Source organism: Anopheles merus, chromosome 3R (assembly GCF_017562075.2).
Source record: "Anopheles merus strain MAF chromosome 3R, AmerM5.1, whole genome shotgun sequence".
In the NCBI taxonomy this organism is placed as follows: Eukaryota; Metazoa; Arthropoda; class Insecta; order Diptera; family Culicidae; genus Anopheles; species Anopheles merus.
In genome coordinates this window covers 48,926,558-48,949,075 of record NC_054084.1, presented here as the reverse complement: position 1 = coordinate 48,949,075, position 22,518 = coordinate 48,926,558, and the positions used below count along the sequence as shown (strand labels likewise).

The window sequence follows — 22,518 nt, the reverse complement described above, 5'->3', positions numbered from 1 at the left end:
GGATTAATATGTGCGAATAATAAGTCATTTTAATTTTTCACACTTCATCCAGTCGCCTACAACATCAAACAAATTCTACCAACATCATGTATGCAATTAGCGATAACCAGTGGTCAAAGATGAGAATGCATTTGGCCTTCAGATAGTACAGCATCAATATTTAAAAATCTAATCCTTTTTTATGATGAACCATATCACCCGACGGTCCCAACGCTCAAAAGCAATCTTATTACAGGGGCTTTGCAGATGATATTACTGAGCAATTGTTGTTTCCCAGATATGATAAACAAATTGCTGCAACAAGCTATAGTTATTTCTCGGTGGTCTTAGAAAATTGCATCCATATCTGAGAGTTGTTGGAGCAACTATTTCTTTCCATGAATTTACAAATTAACATCTCCTTTTTATGTAAGTACAAAAGCAATTAGTTTATTGTTGTTTCTATATGATGCACCAAAGCTTTCATCTTGTTTTAATTTTTTAATCACGAAAGACAATAAAGTTTCCTACACTGTTTCACAGAACTGACTGGAAATTAAATACCTCTGCTTAACTCAATTGTGACCCTTCGCTGCATGCATATTCCTTTGGAAAATATTCCGGACGTAGGTGCTATCTCTAATTAATCTGCTCTGTTCGATTAGTGGAGTGTTCATTTATTTCGTTTGTGTTACAATTACAATCTAAGGATTAATCACAGAAAAGTAATGTATTGTAAGGGGTGCTGCTGCGGGTAATGGTACCATTTTAGTACACTATGGTACTTATTGTGCGATATGATGCAGGCATATGATGTTTGGCCTGACGTGAGGGGTTCGTGCAACTATTATTCTTCACTGGCAAACATTTACCTCTTTGCATTGTGGTTCGTCTCTTGAAACGCAGCGGTTATGTTTAATGCGCTTGTTTTTTTTTTTTTTGCTTTGTCGATCCATCTTTGTCTCGGTACTTTTTAAGCTTGTGGTGACCAGAGTCGTGAAATCGCACAATGTGCAGTGCATTGATACTGATTGACGTTGCTGATGGATACCGTTTAACGATGGGGATCAGTCACACTCAAAGAAGGATCACTTCGCTGTTTTTACCGTGCGTTAGCCACCGTTGCGTGCGTTGACGTGGTTTAGCGTGCGTTGACGAATCGTATACAATGCTTCCTCCTCCAACCGTTAAGAACACCGTTCACGAGCGGCTTTTACTTAAGCGCGATAGCCAAATTAGTTAGCTGCCCGTTACAATTTTATGCCTCTACGGACCTTCACCAAACATTTTTGTTTGCACGTTTCTTCTTCGCTCTTTGCCATCTTGTATAAACTCTTTCAGATCTTTGAATCACACTAAACAAGGAGGGATATAATACGATTCTTCTTTGCCATATCGGACCCTCTAAATTCATCCAGCAGCTGTTGTGAAGGCCGTTGTGCCGTTCGCAAAATATCACAAAGTAACCACATTTCATTAAAACCATAACATGAAAAAAGACATTAAAAGAAGTGAGAAATTAGTTGATTTAACATTTTCATGCATCTGAACGCCAACATCTACTGTAGGCGCGTCATCGTCAAAGCAAATAAAACAAAACAACAACTAAAACAGTGTTGAACGAGCTGATTGCAAAACGCTTCTCGTGAGGCTGTAACACACACTGTGACGAATAAATCAGATAAAATTTGAACGATTGCAAAAAAAAACCCACAGTTTTACGATGGCGACATTGGATTAAAATGTGTTGTTTATGCCCAGCAAAGATTTTACTTTAAAACATTGATACTTAACAAACACGCAGAAACTTACCTCCACATTGAAATCTCTGCTGACCACGGCTCTGGCACTTGGATTGTCATGAATGATCGTAACCAACGTTGGATACGTTAATACGTCGAATTGCTTGGGTAGTTTGGCGAAATTTTTAATTACGCACATGTACTGATCCGACGTTAATAAATCCTGCAAACGTTAAAAGATTTCCATGAAAGTTATACTATATACGATTATATAATACGATATACGATTATATTGAAAGTTATATTATATACGTTATATACGAAAAACTTGATTACTTTTATGTCGACTCGATGCTGATCTGATGATCTAGAATCTTTATTTCAACATTGATTCATAGAGCAATGTGAATTGATTTGATATTACCCTACATCAACACATTGTGGCTTCCTGTCGCTTAGAAAAGGATACATCATCATCGCAACGATAATTTAGATAAGCAATTTTAAGCCTTCGTCTGACAGTGGGCGGCAAATTTACCAAATTACAGTGTCTGTAGTGTTTCAACAAGAAAACACGTAAATATTTTCATCGTCTTTACAGGTTGTTGGCACTTATCAGCGAGTAAGAATCAGTACAATGACGGTGCGCAAACCAGTGACAACTGACTTGGCAGTTCTGTAAACCTTGTACCTTGTAATAAGCAATGGCAACAGAAGAAGATATGAAAAGAGGACATAAAAAAGGGCGACTCGCACGAACAGACGAACGTCTCACAGCTGTAAACTTCCTGAACAAAAACCTACATTTATTTTTACTTTAAGGAAAGTTTACTTATAAGATTAAAAACAGTTAAATAAAAAAACACATACATTTAAATATACCAACTTTAATTAATTTAGTTCAGTCCCAAATTTAGACTTATCGAACACATTTACCTATTCATCATTCGACGTCATTTGCAAATAGCTGAGCTGATCGTTAAAGTATACGAGCACATCGATCAAGTCGCAATGGTCTGCTAGCTACAACGTAGCAAAACGAACAAACACGCGGAAGAGCAAAAAGGGAAAAATACCGATAATAATACGTTTTGTTACGATCTTTTACGTACAATCTCCACTGACTGGCTCTCACATCTGAGCTTTACTGATGGGGCTTGAGAACAGAGAAGCCGCCTAGTAGCTTGCAATGGCGTCCGTATGGTGCGAACGTCAGAATATGGAATTCCGTGAAAAGAACATACGAAGACATTCACCGCGGATATCATGAGGCACTTGCTTCAACGGGATGCAAGTTAGCGTGAATGTACCCTCTTCCTTACAGCGAGAGAGCACGATGGAACAAAGCGATAGGGGGCAAATATGACTTCTTAGCTATACCCAGCGTTGAGGGTGCCCATAACCACGCTAAGCGCAAGAAGACAAAGGAAAAGGAGCGCACGACGAAAGGGCCAATGGCAACGCTCGATGGATAGCGGAAAACATAAACTATACATACATATAGATATTTAAGAGTTAGATTAGACCGAAGAGAATGCACAAGACTGCGCGAAGGAGAAATCCACAAGTCATAAAAGTAATTTAGATCAAGAAAATTATTGCGCCACCTAAAAGGCTAATGGAAAGGCAATGGCTGAAAGGTGCACGCCGCCCAAGACAGGAGATGGCCCTGCTAGCAGCACCAGTTGATTATTCTTCCCTGTTTGTGGAATCTGCTTGGCATTGTTTCGCTTTTTCGGCTCCGAAAAATAAAGCATCAAACCAGCTGAATCGTGCAAGCATCGCCAATACCAGACGCCGAGCGGATCCAAAATGGCGCCATGGCCATAACGCGACAGCTTGCCTTTACTCCTTGACTCGCTATGTAAATGAACTTAGAAAAGTATTCAAAACCAAGATTATGACTTTCTTACCTGATTGATTTTATTATTGGCACAAAAGAAACCTAGCGTTGCTATTAAGTCGATTATCACAGTCTGTGTTTCACTTTTTACGTCCGCCTTTGGGACACAGTACTGCAATAGTATACTGATGACGTCTAGGAACTTTAGTGAAAGATTTTCCTCTATTAATACTGCCTGAAATATATCAGAGAAATAACAGTAAACATTGATTAGCTACAAATGCATTTCATAATTGACACACAACAGTCGTTTAGAAACTATACCCTCGATATGTATCGACCATAGGATACTTAATTTCTAGAATGCTAGACGCAATACAAATATATCTGCATGTTACTAAAATCCCTGATAAACACTGGCTTTTTATTGTGTGTACATGTTATCCCCGAAATACTCGATTCGATAAGTCTGGTAAATTGAAGAATGTATCACGGGCCCAGCCCTCATATACTTTATCTGGTGCAATTTACAAGGCTTGTGAGGGTTTTATGATCTTTTCTCACACATTTTTTACTATTTACCTAATTTAAAATTATTTCCCTAGATTATTGAATTCACAACAGTTACTGATAATATGGTAAGAACTCAAACATTCTTTACAAACAGTGAAACATTCTTAATAAACCCTAATAACACTATGTTAAAAAAATAAATACAAACATGAGAATTTTGTATAACATTTGAGATAATATAACGTTAGAGTGATAGAATATGAATAGAATATATACAGGTACTTTTCGATACTTATTCAGTACCTTGTATCTGGCCATATAGCCAGTAGTTCGGGGGACAGTCCATTCTAGGCTTGAACCCATGACAGGCATGTTATTCATTCGTTCGAGTTGACGACTGTACCACGAGATATACTGTTATTTTACCGGATCATGTCAGAGTCATTTAAAGGAGCATTTGTGTATCAATGCGATCATCAGGAATCTTCAAACTAGTGCTGCTTCATTTCTCAACCAACCAAAATCACATGCTAAGAAACAAGCTAATTCACATGAAGTGCACTTGCTTAAAGCTTCTCGTACTCCATCATCGAGGTGATGAAGATGAAGTTTGCTTGTTGTTGTTGGATAAACAGCCAAGAAGGGATGAAAAGTAAATACCGTACAATCCGAAAAACGTCTTCACTCGCAGCTCGAGTGTTATCGAACCGTGCCGAAACCCAAATTCCAATCAAATCTTACCCAACTCAAGACATCAAATATTTTCAATCCAGGAAAAGTACACTAATTAACTACTCTCCTCTACAGTGTGATGATCTTCCAGGGAATTCAACAGAACTATATACAGGTGACCGCTAACTGGATGTGTTTTAACTGGAGTGCTTTTTAACTGGAGGTTCGCTAACTGGAGTGATTCTCAGTTAACGAACACTTAAACGTCAAAACATGAAACATCCGGAATCTCATGAAGAGATTGTGCATTTTTCAAACAAATTTAGGGTCTTTTGTCTACGTTTACTATTAATTTATGTTATTACACGAATTACTATACTTTATATCAACATAAATGAAAAAAAAGTTTGGTATGTTTATTCCAGGCAACGCCAATCAAAACAATCAATCCATAGAAACGTCACTTCAGTTAGCGAATATTGGGGGCCTTCACGATTCTAGTTAGTTTTTTGTATGGAGTTTGACAGTTGGAGGCTGAAATCATGTAAACACTCCATACAAAACCACACAAAAAACTAGCCTGCAATTTTCAGTCTAGATTATTCTAGCCACAAAGCTAGAATTAGATTCGAGTACCTGCTCGAAAACACGGTGTTGTTTACATTTATCCCAAGGTGCATTAAAGAGATCTGGTGATGGAATCCAGAATCAAATTGCATGTAATCCAGGTGGTCTCATAGCATGTTTTATAACCAAATTTGAATATCACTTTTTGACAGGATGGGTGAAAACTCTTGTTCAAACAAGCTTTCTGAAGGTATGACGAATACACAAAACACTCTTAAAATCTTCATTCAGAAACAGAAGCGATAAAAATCAGTCTTCTAAATTCATACACCTTGGGATAAGCCCACCTGTATATTATACCCACTTAGATAGCTGCTCGAAAACTGATGTGCAATGCAAACAGCTGACAGGCTGAAATTTCAGCCTACGAGCTTAAAACGGAAAGGCCCCCATTGTTCGTTAACTGGAGCTTGTTTACCTCCCAGTTAGCGGTCATCTACTGTACTTGTCTCTTGAAGTTTTAGCAACAATGGAATGAATAGATAGTTTAATAGTGTAACACTGCACTATTATCAAGATAATTACTACTTTTGAGCGAACATTTTAAGTAAAACATGATACATATAAACCATTTAAAGTTAAGTAAAATGTAACTCATAACTATATTATGATTATGAATAAAAAGTTTTTGTAAATAAAACTGTTAAAGTAAATGATGTTTGTGCGTTACCTATTGCAATCGATGTTTTGCGTGACGATTTTTTAAAAAGAATTTACTGCAAACCTTGCTAGAAATGTTTTACAACGATTTACAACGTACAACTTCAATCCTTAATATGGAACAATGTCCAAAATAGGAATCCAAAGCACATCCGAGCTTGTAGGAGAATACACTTCGATTCATTATTAACTTATGTGTTGTATCAAATGTGTATTTACGTTTGACATTTCGTTAATAGTAGCAATATGCAGAAGCTTTATAAGTGCAATTTACTTACACCATTTCGATTGACAAAGATTATTCTTATTACTTATAGGAAGCAAAAGACAGACTTAAAATGTAACTAGTTATTGCAACTTTGATCTCTAGATTTTGTGGTTAAAAGAAAAGACCGCATAGTCAAACATAATGAGCAATTATATTACGATGTCATGCTATGAACCGCGGTCGAGAAATCTTCGAATCTGTAAAAAAAAAACTATTATTGTAAGTACACTATAATTCATACATTCTAAAAAATATGTGAATTTTATCGTGTTGTCGTGGTTTATCATGCAAAGATGGTTCTAGCCATTTCAGACTATAGTAAGGATTGTGCCAAGCTACTGGACCAAATCCAACACAACCCTTTCATTCCAACAAACAAATACCACGCACAGTCGTCTTATAATCACTACTGTACGTACTCAACAATCAAATAAGGCGGAAATAGTTAAAGCACACCATAAAACTAAACCGAAACGAAATGAAGCACAAGCCTCCCATCGTTTATGAGCCGCGATTACTTACCTGGAACGTCTCAACGTTCAGGTTGGCAAAGGTCACCAGAAGATTAAAAGTAGCCGCCGCCAAGGAAGTCGTTCTGGGAGGAATGCTTTCACCTGTGAAATGAGAAAAGTGCAAAGCAACGATTGAATACGATGTGAACCAACCCAAATCCAGCAAGAGCAATGATTTCTACGGGAAGATGCTGTTAAAGTTTTTCTTCAATGAACAAGCGGCAAAATCATCAACCACACTCTGGCCGAATGTTTATAGTTCGTGACGTTTAGATTAATCTACTAATTAAATACAGTCGTTTCCGGTACCAGCTACCGTCACTATCACAAGTTATGTAGAATATGAAGAACACACCCTTTTATGGTACGCACAACAAATCTTATCCTAGAATTGTTCTTCGATATTACAACCTTCAATAACAAAACTGTCGACTTCACAAGGAAGTGTTTCCACAAAAACGTCAAAATTGCCTGTATGAACCAAATGTCACGTTCGATGCTTCTGTTTTGCTACTCTTATATTCTACTGTTTTATGTTTTGTTTCGTTTTGTTATTAGCTTACCAATTGGAACAACGGCGGCATAAAGTAAAGAGATCGTTCCGAACAGCTCCGTAGACTGTGCCGTCAGCAAAAATTTGGTAACATCAGGACCTGTAAAAATGCACAACTCTTTTTTATATAGGCGTTTGTGTTTTTAGTTCGCATAATTACAATTGTTATTAATATTACATACCTTTCGGACATATTTCAACCAACTTTGTCAGCAGACCTAATGAAGCAAGCAGTGAAAGCACAAGGCTTGTTTGATTTTCGATCGATTCATGTACCTTATCGATTCGCTTTACCAAGCTCTCGACCAATCCAATGCATACGATGTAGCTGTAAATGTGAATAAACAGAAAATAAAAGATAGTTTCTCTCAGTTAATTTTACGTACATAATAAAAAAAACTTGACTGATCTTTATGAAACAAACATAGCAAATGAACGTTTTAATATTTGCTATTTGCGTACATAATGCGTTAATATTTGCGTACACACAATTTTTTTTAATATTAAAAACATCCAAAAGGCACTCAACACTAGTATTAAAACATTAACATATTGCTTCATATCCATACACATATTCCGAGTAGCACAGTAGCAATCCACATGGCTATAATCCACATCACTAAATACTCACCCTTCAGTATTTTTTTTAAATTTTTTGTTGTTCTTTAAACTGCCATGTGGACCCTTTTCTAACAGCTTTACAATACCCGCGTTTGATTGCCCGCTCCCTTACGCTAATGCACAATCGAATTGATATTGGGAAATGGCCCAGAAGATGAAGGCAAATGTATCATCAAAACAAATCTAGTCCATTTTTTCCCCATACAATTTGTTACATACTACAATGTGGCGTGGAGTGGCCGACAATGAGGATTTAATCGGAATCTGTTCTAACGTACCATTCTGCCTCCAACAACACCAGGCGAAAAAGATACGCTGGACCAATAATGCACAGAAGTCCATCGAAAGGGGCAAGGGGTTAGCGAGAACCTCAGTCGCACACAAGTTGACAGTTGACACTTGACAGCGCCAGGCTAATACGCAGAAAAGTGCAAACACAGATCCTGCGGAAAAATATCACCATGTACTAACATTGCACCGAGGGGTTGCTGTTTGTAGCTGTCGCTCATATCCCTTACTATCTCAGACGCTACCGTACCACTCATAGACCCTTTTTGTCCCGTCCTTCCAAGGGCCAAGCGTGGGTAGCTGTCAGCTGCAATCAAGTGTAACAAGAGGATTGCAAACAGTATAATCAGAGTTGTGAAGAATTAACATATGACATAGGTAAACAAAAACAGTTTTATTTGCACATTTGCCAAGTCCCATCATTCCCGCTAAGCCGCGTAGTTATCAAAGAATTATCATAAGAATTAGTTATCAAAAGAGTCTTTCATTTCCTATCCTTTAAGCAACGGTAGGACATCGTAAAGCACCTATACTTTGCTATATTGTAGCATCAGAGCAAACAGTAGCAAATTAATTGCATCAGGTGCATTCTAGGTTCCAATTCCGAAATGTATTTTGAAATGAAATAGAAACTTTGAACCAGAGATCTGTATCTCTAGCAGAATGTCTTATAGCTTTTACGAAAGGCTTTATTTGTTTAGTGGCTCAAAATTTATCGACGATGCTATTGTGGTAATGTAACGGTATGATATTAACAGCTACATACAATCAGATCTGCAAAAAAGCACATAAACACCCAAACATCTTTGCACAACGAATCCAAATTACCACTTCATTAGGACCTGTTGACTATAGCACAGAAAAGGGTTGCAAACGCAAACAATGCTCACAGTTCCACTGAACTCTCACTCGCTCAAATAAAAGAATTTCTGTGTTCTCTTCTAGGCTGACCAAAGACAAACATTAATCTTCCATTATACAAGCCTACGAACAGCGATTTTCGTACACACGGTCAGTTTTTAGCAAACGGTCGTCTGCCGTTTGATTTGTTTGGGATTTAAGCAAACCCATAATTTGTATGCAAAAGGCGACCCATAGTATCAGTAAAGGGTAATATTTTCTCTTCTCTGTTCTGTCAAGGCTGCATTTTTTTATTTCATCCACAGAGCAGTTTTCCGGAAACCAAAAGGGTACCTTATTTACCCTTTTAATAATGTAACAATTGAAACAAAGAATTTAAATTTTGAATGGCAACTGTCAATTGATAGAAGTTACTCTATAAATTAATACATAAACTTTGATTATTGCACATCTTCTGGTTAACAGGGTATTTTTAGTTCAAAACTTAAAATAAGTGTTAAGCAGTTTATATCCTCTTTCTAAATTTGGAACATATTTAGTGGTTAAGTGTGATCCTTTGAGTTTCTACCTGTTATCAACAAGCACATGTTTTATGTTAACGAATCAAGTCAATGTAGAACAAAATTCAGAGCTAACGATTTGAATGTTTCATTTCAATTAACAGCCACTCTCATAATCCGCTTAACAATTTGAATACGAACTTAAATCCACTCTGTTGTTTATTGAAAAAAACGGTGGGATCAAGTATATAAACATACACGTACATTTTTTCATTTATCTTTGCGGACATTCGTGCATCCCGAATGTTTTCTTTTCATTTGCAGAGTTATTTTGTTCATTTACAACCTTCCATCATATCGGATTGGATATTGGATTTAATTAATTTGAATATTTATGTAGTCATCCTATGTAACATATTTTCAAATATCAAATTTTCAACATGATTCAATTCTAACATATTCTGCTAAATCGCTTCATTACGTTAAATGTATATGTTTCATTACGTTGGTATAATTTATTCTGATTCTAAAGATGCAACGCTTGTATCCTATAATTGTCCAACTTATATATTTAATTCATTTCCGAAACCATTTTTTTAGCCATTTAACATTTAAAAAATTTTAAGAATTAAGAACATTTTCAAAATCAATAAAGACATCACACAAAGGATAAATGATTGGTTAACAAAAATTTTGTATCCTACGAGTTTTTTATATCAAACTCAGTTTAAATAATAAAAGTTCAAAGTTCGAACTATTAGAAACTAATTTCATTTCAATTCAAAATAAGTAAAGATATCATACAAAGGATAAGTTATTGGTTAATTGAACTGATTGGTTCGAATTAGTATCATAGAGATTTTTTGTACAACAAACTCAGTTTAAATAAAAGTTCGAAGTGATACTACTATGAGAAACTAAACTCATTTCTATTCAAAGTATGCAAAACATGGAACAACAATTATAATTGCGCTTTGAATAAATAAAAAGCTTCAGGTTAGCTATTCATAAAATTATTTTCTTGTTTTAAGAATGCAATGTAAATATTATCAAAACTAAATTTTAAGTACATCGTCTGTTATTGTACTGCTAAGTTATTCATCATGAAAGTACGACCCGCGAGTTGTATGCGGCTCTTTGTTGCCTAGATAGTTCTTATAACTTTCAAAACATGATGAATCTGAACCTGTTACATTGCCTCTTTTAAGTACAATTCTACGGGTATTTTTTATATATTTTAGCTCTTAGTGTAACAAAGTTTGTTGACCACTGTTGTTATGAGAATTATAAAATTAAAGTCCCCGAGATACTCGGTATCTCTTACATGCGGAATCGGAGATACACAGTTTTCTCAATTTAACAGTTCTTCGAGCAAAATTGTACTGATTTCAAAACAATTACCAAATGCAATGAAAATTTCCTTTTGGTCAAATTTCACAAGTCATGTTATGTAAAAGCTTTATAATTGTAATCTTCAGTAATATGCTGATTAGACAATCGAAAGTACTGTCACCCTCGTTTAGTGTTTTTCTATCAAAGGGGCCCTTTCCGTTTGAAGTTTGCAGGCTGAAATTTCAGGCTGTCAGCTGTTTGTATTGTATAGCAGTTTTCGTGCAGCTATCTAAGTGAGTATAATATACAGGTGGGCTTTTCCCAAGGTGTATGACTTTAGAATGCTGATGTTTATCGCTTCTGCTTCTGAATGAAGATTTTAAGAGTGTTTTGAGTACTCGTCCAGACTCAAGAAAGCTTTTTTGAACAAAAGTTTTCACCCATCCTGTCAAAAAGTGATATTCAAATTTGGTTATAAAAAACATACTATGAGACCACCTGGACTACATACACTTTGATTCTAGATTCCACAACGTGATCTCTTTAATGCACCTTGGGGTAAATGTAAACAACACCGTGTTTTCGAGCAGGTACTCGAATCTAATTCTAGCTTTATGGCTAGAATAATCTAGACTGAAAATTGCAGGCTAGTTTTTTGTGTGGTTTTGTATGGAGTGTTTACATGATTTCAGCCTCCAACTGTCAAACTCCATACAAAAAACTAACTAGAATCGTGAAGGCCCCCAAACTCAGGCTTTGACACAACGCACGACGCCAGTCGTACGCCATGAAAATTATTATATCAGTTTTCACATTATTCACCCAATTTATTGGTTTCCAGAGTTTTATCTCAAGCAATCAAACATTGTTCATCATTCACGTAGTTTTTATCAAAGACAAACAATAAATTCAAATACTTCTATCGATTTTTACAGAAAAATCCTGTCTGGAGCAGATTGAAAATAATCATGTCGAATTCCGATTTCCATACCAGAATCATGACTGAAAAACACCAAACAAAGGAAACAATACCATTCATCGTCTAATAGGACTATCAGAATCATATCATATACTTAATTTAGTGGATAAAATCTACCCTTTTCTTCATCTTTGGCACAACAACCGTTGAACACATGACAAAATCTACCACCTAAAGCTAAATTAAACGAAAATTAGTAATGATTTGATTGGAAATCCTTAAAATTCGACATAAGCGAAAATTGGAGAAACGCGATTTCTTCTCCGTCTGCATTAATATCTGACAACCTGTACCTATATAATGTTATGCTACAATGAAAATCATCAACAACAATAAAAAAACAAACATATAATACGTTTGAAGATTTATTAAGTGTCTTATTCTATAACACAAAAGTTAACGGTTACCATGATTACCATGTGGAAATTGAAATTGTAGTGTACATAAGAGACAATTGGGAGCAGAGAACACAACGTGGAAACAGCAATGTTTTTTAAAAAACGAACAACTACGCCAAATTATAATATAGTATAGTTTGAATCAAACTACTCATTCTATATTAGGCGCGAATCCTAATAATAACTGCCAAAACAAAATTTTACAAAAACATTCGTTGTTTGTTTTTGCGCCACTGACTTGATCTTATATTCAATGAATAATAAGCCTATACCAACACACCTCTGCAAATATTCATTCTTGCTAGATGTGCACCTCCAAATTGGCTGGTAGAAAACATTCGCAAATAGAATTGTGTTCACGGGCTGAAAATTGTGAAATTTCAATTAGCGGGCCAGATAAAGCCAAATATTTGAACTGATGTTCAGTTGTTCGTTCCAGCACAGCTCCGTTCTTAGCCCACGTGCTCGTACTTGCATAGTACCGTAACCGTAACGAGCAACAATCTATCCATCCCTACAGACAGCCTGTACAAACGCTGCCATCGCTGCTTTCCCTGGAGGACGAATTCAGCCCTAGCTACTAGGGCAAGCGACTGCGCCTAGGAAGGATACTCGGTAAACAGAGCGTAGACGTAAGAACTCAACACATCTCGCAAGGTTTGGCCCCGGTAGGTTTTTGTGGGTGCCATGCTAGAATGCTAATGATGTTCACGTGGCCTAGTAGTGCCGTACGACCGAAATGATATCGAATGAATCATCCTTATCGGTTGCGTTGCGCTAACTAAAAGCAAACATACACAAAATCTATTCCACAACATTATTCTGCCGCTTCAAAGTGAGAGCATATTCGATGTATGTCCTTTCTTTATTTTCGACACGAATATTGCTGAGTAACTGACACCGATCTTGTAGTATATAAACACGATTGCACTACAAAACTTAATCAACGAGTAATCACATTTACTTTCTATTATTCAGTTTAAACATAAGCAGCAATGCTAGTAAATAAATCATGTATAATTACTTGTGTGGTTCTTCCTCATCTCTAGGCCAAATTCTCAGTCATTTCAATAAATCAAAGATAAACCAAAATACCTATTGTATACTTACAATTCTGTACGTAAATATATCGCCATGAACTGCCAAACAGAATTTATGATGATCGCTTGAGTACTGTACCGAACCTTGCATATCATTCAATACGTACTAATTCAGGGATTATTCCAGCACAACGTGACGATCAACACCGATATGTACTTGAAATGTTTTGCTTCATAAATTCAACGACACAGCGTGTGGTCTACTAGCCAAGAGGTGTCAAATTTCAATAAAGCCGTCGACATGATCATCAGCAGCTCCGTTTGGCACATCGCTGCCCAAATCTTGATTGTGTATCGTTAAACCACACGAGCCTCTATCCCTAGATTCAGAACGGTGAGTAAGGTATAAAAACATCACCATCAACCAGCGATGGCCCATTGCCTGATGTGCGCAGCGAACAACAAAGGTGATTATCGTTTCCTAATGGGAGAATAAAAGATTGCCTGATTCCCCAGGGGGTCCTCGCCATCGATGAAGCAGCATCTCTCCCTCATTCGCAAGCCTCAATGCCAATGAAATCATGACGGAAGCAAATGAAACAACCGTTCCGCAGATGCTTCGCATTGGAAAAACGATCACAAAGAGTGCGACGGAAAGCTGCATGCTGCTAAAGTAGTCGCAGTGGCACTAGCCGCAACCACGACCACAGCAAGAGGATAACATAATATGGTGCTACTGGGAACACAAACCCAGCGGGTGGCTCTTTTTTTGATTGGCCGTGCGTCATACTGTGATGCATGGAAACATCGTTTTGATAGAGTGCCCGAAAAAAACATCACGTTTAAAGGGAATGCACCCACTAATGCCAGTAAAAACTACGATTCTAACGTGAACTAACATTGTTGGGTCATTTATTTATACATCATAAATTAATTCATCCCGATTGGCTAAACATAAAGACATAATCTCGTAAATACAACCACAAGAAAGGTTTGCCCAAACCTTTTGGTGAAGTTGTGAATAATCATTACACGCTTTTTTTATCCAGATTGACATTTGTTTTGCACTTTTGCAATGGGCGTTAATAAAATCATAGCACAAGCACGACGGGACTTCCCCATTTATGCAGCATGCGGTCCATCCCAGCCCTCCAACAAAACAAGAGGACTGTGGCGATACGATGAGCATAGCCCAGCATGACCTCTACCGTGCACAGCATCAAGCGGGGGTAAAACGGCTAGAACGGCCAGTAGGCATTCGTATTTCGGAAATTATTGGAAGGCATTTTCAGCCCTCTTCAACGTGCGAACCCAAATTTGAAGAACGTCAAGTAATGTTTGGAATCAAACGTTCTTAACTCAAAAGTTTGATTTGCAGAGTTAATGTGCATTTCATTCATGGCCAATGGCCAAGAAATTAATAAATATTGATGAATGAAAAGGACTAATAATTTAATGTTATGAAGACGCATCGTTCGTCACAATTATCTTGAAACCATTGAACCATTGATATTTTACTTGGTACAAACGGATCGAACATTCTAAACGCTTATTAGAAGTAGCATTAACACGAAAATATAAATTTAAACTTTTAAGATTTTATAATATACGTTACGTTAATAAAAATAACTGAGAAGTAAAGTTTAATCCGCCAAACGATATGCATTTTATAGTATAAAAAAGATTTATAGTAAAACTAAACTCCTATCGTCAAATAAAACAAACGTAATTATTACCACTATACCGCCAAATTATCAGTGAATGATAGTAACCGTTAAGCCGGTCTCGTGGTACAGTGGTCAACTCGAAAGCCTTAACATAACAACATGCCTGTCATGGGTTCAAGCCCCGAGTGACGTACATGTAGGCCTTGACCGACAACGACTGTTGTTGAGCCAAAAGAAGAAGATGATGATGATCATTACTAACAGAGTTTGATAGGAAATAAAATTGTGCCACTGTGGAATTCGGGGGGAAATAATTCCATTTTAGCGTATATAGCGTATAAGCCATTTATGGACTTGACCTATCTGTGTCTTTTTGGTTAGTGTGTATCGAAGCTCTCTCTCTCTCTCTCTCTCTCTCTCTCTCTCTCTCTCTCTCTCTCTCTCTCTCTCTCTCTCTCTTTTTGTTGAAACACTGAAAAATTAAACCAAATACAAAATAAATGTAGCCCCCAGCAGTTTCTTGGAAGAGAAAGTAATATAAAATATTATTCGTAGATTTAAAGCAGACCTTGCAAACGCCTTCGTTGAAACTATTACAATCACACAAATCACATTTTTGTACAACCCACAGAAAAAATCAATAAAAAAAACCCCTTTTCAGCCCGTTGGTACACCCTTTGGGTGTGACAAACTATCAGCTATTCTAAATAGAGACATGCACTGGTTATTAGATGATAATTTCACCCTGTCATACCCTTGCCAAACGATATTTATTTTACCACCCCTGAGTTGTGCAGATCTTAAAACCTGCTATATGTGTTGGCCTTCCATTTTTTTGTATTTTAGAAACAGTCATATAAATTGAAACATATGCAAAATTGTACAGTCGATATCCGATGGTAGCGCGACATATGCAAACAATAGACAAGATGAGCAGGAACACATCAAACGCATCCACGGAAAAGGGTATAAAAATCCTCGATACCGGAAGCTATTGCCAGAACAGCAAGAGAATTGTGCCTACACCGTAGAATAGTACCCGTTCCGTTCCCTTTTTCCCCCAGTTCATCTGGCTGATTGCTTAACTACAATTATTATTCAAGGGGTTTAATAAATCTGTGCTCTAGAGATTTAGGGTTACATTGGTGCGTGTGATATAGATGCACCAACAGATCAGTACGCCATCATCAAATGAAATAGAGCAAGCCCGTGTATTTTTACAGCCAGCTTAACTACGATATAATTAACATGTTACAACACCTATTGAAATAAATTAATTGACTGCATTGACGTAAAGCGCAAGTAAAGCAGGGAGATTTATGAATTACTATAAATCAGAATAAATCTATTTGATCATTGCTGTTTTAAACATTTATTTACATGAACTCAATAATCTAATATACTGAAATCTGCCTGAAATTAATCAAACAAAAAAATATTACTATTATTATAAATGTCTCATACAATAAGACAACATATACGAAATGAAAATTTGAACAAAAACTGATAGATTTGGATCCATATTGCAATAAACGTTTTACTATGATCGAAAAGGCTCTATTGCTATCATTTTTTAAGTGAAACAAGCATAAAGCAAACGAATGACACGGCCAAATCTATATTTGGTATATATGACACAAAAATAAACAATAGCGCATCCATTCCATTAATCATGAGCGCTGAAACGGTGATATAAATATTTTACAAATCATCCCAATTTTGTCTCTTCGTGTAAGACTGCATTCAAAGTGTGTTTTTACTCGAGCTGTCGATGAGCTGTCCATTAACGAATGCACCTCTTTCAGCAATTCTAGTGCGAAAACTATGTTATGCATTTAACCATAAATAAATGCATAAAGGCGAACAAAAAGAATTCAACATATTCTCATCCATTATCAATACACGGCGCCTGGTTTGAGGGCTTGTGTATGTTAACACATGTTTTCATCGCTTCACGCTTTAATGGAGAGGTATGGTGAGCACATACACCTCACCTTCTTTCTTTTTATCTCTCTCGAACTCGTTCCGACAAACATCATTTCACAAGCAACATAAATTGAACGCGATGAAAGGGCAGTTTCCTTTGCCCACCGATCGTCATGACCTCCGATCACATAAAACTGTCAGCTGGTTCCGTAAAGTAACCGTAACTGATTGAAGAAATTGATTTGAAGAGCATTGATGCACTTCCATCAGTCATTAAATAAAAGCAACCTCTTTTTATTGATCAACAGCAGTAAAGCTAAAATCATCCAAAACATCTCAAATAATTCAAAGGTTATGAGTACAATTCAATAATATCAAATAGGATAACTGAAAATAGATTAAAAGAATGTGCAGGAAAGTATGGCATTATATATTTTTCAATGTGAAGACTTTTACAGAGTCGTACTAGTTTGATATTGTTGTTTGGGTTCTTATGTTTTCTTCTAGTGTCTTGTTATTATCCTTAACACCTAACTTCCCATATACATCAAAATATAACAAAAACTCCAAAATCCGCACGATGACTTAGTAAATGGTAAAAAATAAATAGATGTTATTTTATCAATTTTCATCAAAATTTGATTTTTTTTAAAGTATTTTCTTATCAAAACAAGATTTACATTTAAAACATTAATCCATTAGATAAAGGTAACGTTAACATCAAAGACTTAGGAGTTACTCTTGACCGTAAACTTGACTTTCATGTGCATCATAACGAAATTATTGATAGAGCGAACAGAATGCTAGGATTTATACGCAGGCAGTCGAGAGAATTCTCCGACCCACATTGTCTTGCCGCACTCTACAAATCACTAGTCAGATCCATCTTAGAATACTCCTCAGTAGTTTGGTGCCCATCGTCGTCGTTATGGTCGAGTAAGATTGAGTCAGTGCAGAAAAAATTCACCCGTTTGGTCTTACGGTTCACACCCTGGCGTAACGTGGTAGCGAGACCTAGTTATCATGCCCGGTGTTTAATTTTTGGACTCGAATCTCTCGCTACTCGTCGCGAAACGGCGCAAATATTGTTCATGAAAAAAATCATTCTAGGAGAGATAGATTCACCGGACCTTTTAGCTAGAGTTAATTTCCACGTACCTATTCGTATTTTAAGAAACTTTAGGCTACTAAGAGTTGACCAAACTAGACGTGCATATAGCGATAATGAACCTTTGACTGCGATGGCTATCAGATTTAATGCACATTATGACTCTTTTGACTGGAATTCCCTAAGTTAACCTGTTTTTCTTGCTGTGATACTCTTTGTTATTTATTTTGTGCTGATGTTACATTGTACCGTGATGCTTTATGTTATTATAAGTTTAGTTTATAAGATCAGTGATAAGGCCAATTGTGGCCAATCACTTAACATTTACAAATAAACAAATAAACATGGCCCTCAACAAATAAACATGCCAAAAATTTCACTAATTACAAGAGATTGCGATTGGTCATCTCGTATTGTCAATCGCAAAATAACATAGAGCAGAGATGTCAAACATACGGCCCGCGCAGAACTTTGGCAGTTATTTGAATGAAACTGGAGTAGATTGTTGATTACGAGACAGGAATAATGGGTGTGCTATTTTTTTTTACTGAGGAAAAAGACTTCAACATTCAGTCTCAATAGTTCGATTTACGAAGTGTGAAGTAAGTTACTGATAGTCGCTGTTTTTGAGAAGGTATCCCCGAAGATGACATATAGCAGTTTTAGTTCTTGTTTGCTGGCGGCTCCCCAAAGTCGGAATCCCGTATTTCCCCATATTTTCAGCCATTTTCTGATTTTGAGGTTTTCTGGAGAATTCGAAAACCATACATCGGAATACCACTTTCTTCATTGATGAGGGTACTCTTTAGTTAGGCTTCTGGCCCGATATCTCAGGCCCGATATCTTCAGGCCAGGCCCGATATCTTTAAAATGAAAAACCAAGCACTACAAAAAGGCGTGAATTGTATGAGGCCGATTGGAAGTTGGTAGTCTCTTTTCCTTTACATCTGCTGTCCTTATTTTATTTGTATTTCCATACTTCTTATTTATACTCAATTAAAGATGGTGGAGTATTTGTCATAAAAAGTTGTATGGCAAGGAAAAAATGTAGATACGATTCTAGGTCAAAAAATTCTAGGTCCTTAATGATTTTCGCCGAAAGAACCATGCGATGTGGGTGATGGAGAAAACAAAAAATGGATCAAAAACTTAAAATATCTTGATATATTTTAGTATTAAAAAGTAAATTTTTTTGCACCGTCTTACCCTTCACCCACCCACCCAACACCGTTCAACTACGGCCCACGGGAACATTTTCAACTCCAATCCGGCCCGCAACCCAAAACGAGTTTGACATCACTGACATAGAGTAAAGTTGTTTTGTGTTAAAAAGCAAGGACAAGAATCACATATTGTACATAATTCAATGAGATATTTCTTTACGTGTGAAGCCATTATAGGATCGGTCCCGTAGTACAGGTGTTAACTCACACATCTTAACAACATGCCCGTCGTAGGTTCAAGCATCGCATAGGCCGTGAACCCTTCCCCTCCCCCCTCACACACAATTTTTATCACGAATCTGCACTTTGAACAGAAGATGAATAGTGGACAAAAACAAAGAGATTGCGTTACATGTTAAATCAAGAAAATGAACTAGATTAAATGTATAAAAATAACAACTAAAACCACAAAAAAATAATAAAACTTGAAGTTGCTGAAATATAAAATTAACAATTTCTATAAACTCATCAAACACTAGATAGCGTTTGTAAGAGTTGATAGTTTGCTCGTCTATTTAACAATATGACAGTTTCCATGGGATGAAAAGCTTACAATAATACGGGTTATCTTGATGTGATACTACTGTTCCTTTCGTCCGAATAAAATGAGTAAGAAAAACGGAGTGAATCGCATTTTGTACTTCTAAAAATAAATAAACAATGGTAGGTGTGTAAATCCTGGATCGTAATTGTATTTTCTCGTTGGTTTGGTCATACCATTAAAGGAACAGAACGAACCTAATAGTAGGATACACAATTATACACAAAATCAATGTACAATATATTCACTTCGTAATTGGTATGACTTTTTGAGATTGTAGTTCGCTGTTTTTTCACTTGTCTCTCTTGTGTAACGGTTGTACATGCTCCACGATATTACTGTACAGCAAGAAAAAAGTCATCGAGGCAGGGCAGAAACTAGTTAATACTGCACAGTACATACTTGCATCGTATTTTCATGTCGTAAAAAAATCCATTTCCGTTTATTAAAAAAAATCGGATACACATTATTAATATTTATTTTATTCATTCATTCATTGCGAATGCTATTGAAACAACTAAAAATTGGGTTTAATCGAAAGGACCCTAAACTACTGGGAAAAGTTATCCAATTTAATTGCACAGCACCAACAACAACCTAATATCTAACGATTTTTAATACCGCCTTTAATCGAAATGATTCCAAACGAAAGCATATGCCTCCCATTTTTGAACTTACCTCAGAAGATCTGGCATTCGTTCCGCAACCTTTGGATGTGTCACTTGCTTTGGCGAGGGACTTGTTGGTAAAAGTGCAACAGTACATGCGAGTATAAGCTCAGTTGATAGCTCCACCGGGAATAGAGCATTTTTTTCTTCTGGGATCTTTACAATAAATCACGGAAGGAAAATAAAAGAATATAATATAATATCCAACATTATACTCTCGCGCGCGATATGATAAGTGTCATGTGTAAAGCTAAATGTAGCATAGGTCTACAAATGTGTTAAATACTACATTATGGGTTACATTAACTATGGCGTAAATTTCCTTACTAACCTTCATTGAAAGCAACAAAGCATTCAATAGCACCTGAATAGAGTTTCCTAATACCGCATGACGCGCAATTTGTGGACACAATGTGCAAGCGTTTCGATATAATTGTACAGAAAGCACTACAGCCCTGCAAAGAATGAACAAACATTTATGAGGTTTTGCCATTGCATTCCATCGTCATAAGAATCCAACGCTCGCATAATTAATCGTTTCCAATGGCCCATTGTTAAAACGATACTTACTTCTTTGACACATCCGTTCCTGGAGACAGACCATTTTCTATAACGGATGCAATCGTACCCAATCCATCCAACAACCATAGTGACTGAAAATCTGCTACCTCTGCTTTTGCAATCAATCGTAAAAGCTGTCCGATCGGACGTTCCACTCCCAGCACACCGTTTCCACCCTTTGCGATTGCGCCTAGTAGTCGTGGTACCTGGCTCTGTTTACGTATCGACGGAGCCAAAGGATTAAGTTCACTGAGATACTCTTCAGCCGCCGTGGACAACTTTTGACGCAACTTCTTCATTCTTTTTTTGTTAATTTTAGGCACCATGCTTGCACCACCACCGTGGGAACTTTCTCTTTCGCTGACGCTAGAGTTTTCCTCATCCTGCTCATCATTTCTTAACTCATCAGCGCTACGGCTAGGAATGGTTGCCATTTCAACAGCCCTTTGCCGGATCTGTTCAATGTTTTCTTCATGACGGCGAGCAGACTCTTGCTGTTTTTGAATAATTTTTCGTTGCAATTCTTCTGCCGTTGCCAGCTTTTGTTGTTGCAGGGCCAGCAATCGTTCCTCCCGGTCCCGTGCCTTCTCCCTGGCCAATGCTTGGCGCAGCCGTTCTTTCTGTTCTTGCATTTTTCCTACACGCTTCTCACGCTCTCGACGATTTTCACTCATTTGCTGTAATTTCTTTTGACGTTCTTGTTCGATTTCCTGCCGGCGTCGCTCAACAGCAGCTTCTTTTGCAGCCTTTTCTTCGGCTCGCTTCTGCCGTTCTGTCTCAAGGTCTTGTAGGCGCACTTCCTGCTCTTTGCACGATTCTAAGAAGTCTAGCCGCTTGTTCTGTGCCTCCAGGTTTTTAATAAAAGCAATCTCTCTCAACTTTTCTTCCTCGTCATGTGCTTTTTTAATTTTGTCTTTCAAATATTGTGAACGATTCTCGGCCGCCCGTTGTAGTCGTTCCTCCATACGCAGTCGCTTCTTTTCTATCAAGCACTGTTTTGCCGCTTTCACGTCCTCAACGCGCGCCAGGAGATGCTGAATTTTAAGTGCCTTTTCTTTTTGCAAAGCTTGTCGCTTCTCTAAGGCTCGTGTCTGCTTAGCCTGGTACTTTTTTAGCGTTTCATGTAACGAACGCCTTCTGGAGGGACTTGACAGTTTGGCGTGTAACTGCTGCGCACGGCCTGGATGGCGGGCCACGATGGCTTTCAGTGTATCGAGGGTTCGAGCTCGATCCACCCAATTCATACCAGCCAGCACGTGTTCATATCGGGCCTCCAACGTAATGTCTTCATCATGTTCACCTTCGATACCCGTAATATCAGTCGGTCGCTCGCTACCACTCTCCACAGTGGCATCGGTGTCCTCAAAGTCTATAATCGCTTCACAATCTGTTTCATCTGTCTCCGTGTCGAAATCAATTTCTAGAATTTGAACCAT

The 22,518-nt window shown here is 37.2% G+C and overlaps 1 protein-coding gene across 3 annotated transcripts in view; it reads right to left on the bottom strand.

Annotated features, from left to right (window-relative positions):
• Positions 1-640: 640 nt before the first annotated feature.
• LOC121596827 (S phase cyclin A-associated protein in the endoplasmic reticulum) overlaps positions 641-22,518 on the bottom strand; it is a 29,590-nt gene continuing 7,712 nt past the window's right edge. For all 3 annotated transcript variants that reach the window (XM_041922107.1, XM_041922106.1, XM_041922108.1), the window contains exons 6-14: positions 21,092-22,502; positions 20,853-20,976; positions 20,532-20,677; positions 7,552-7,697; positions 7,380-7,469; positions 6,827-6,918; positions 3,635-3,799; positions 1,792-1,944; positions 641-1,400 (exon numbers count right to left, since the gene is read on the bottom strand). In XM_041922107.1, the coding sequence (XP_041778041.1) occupies positions 1,335-1,400; positions 1,792-1,944; positions 3,635-3,799; positions 6,827-6,918; positions 7,380-7,469; positions 7,552-7,697; positions 20,532-20,677; positions 20,853-20,976; positions 21,092-22,502 (2,393 nt within the window). In that variant the 3' untranslated portion in view covers positions 641-1,334. The remainder of the gene's footprint in view (positions 1,401-1,791; positions 1,945-3,634; positions 3,800-6,826; positions 6,919-7,379; positions 7,470-7,551; positions 7,698-20,531; positions 20,678-20,852; positions 20,977-21,091; positions 22,503-22,518) is intronic.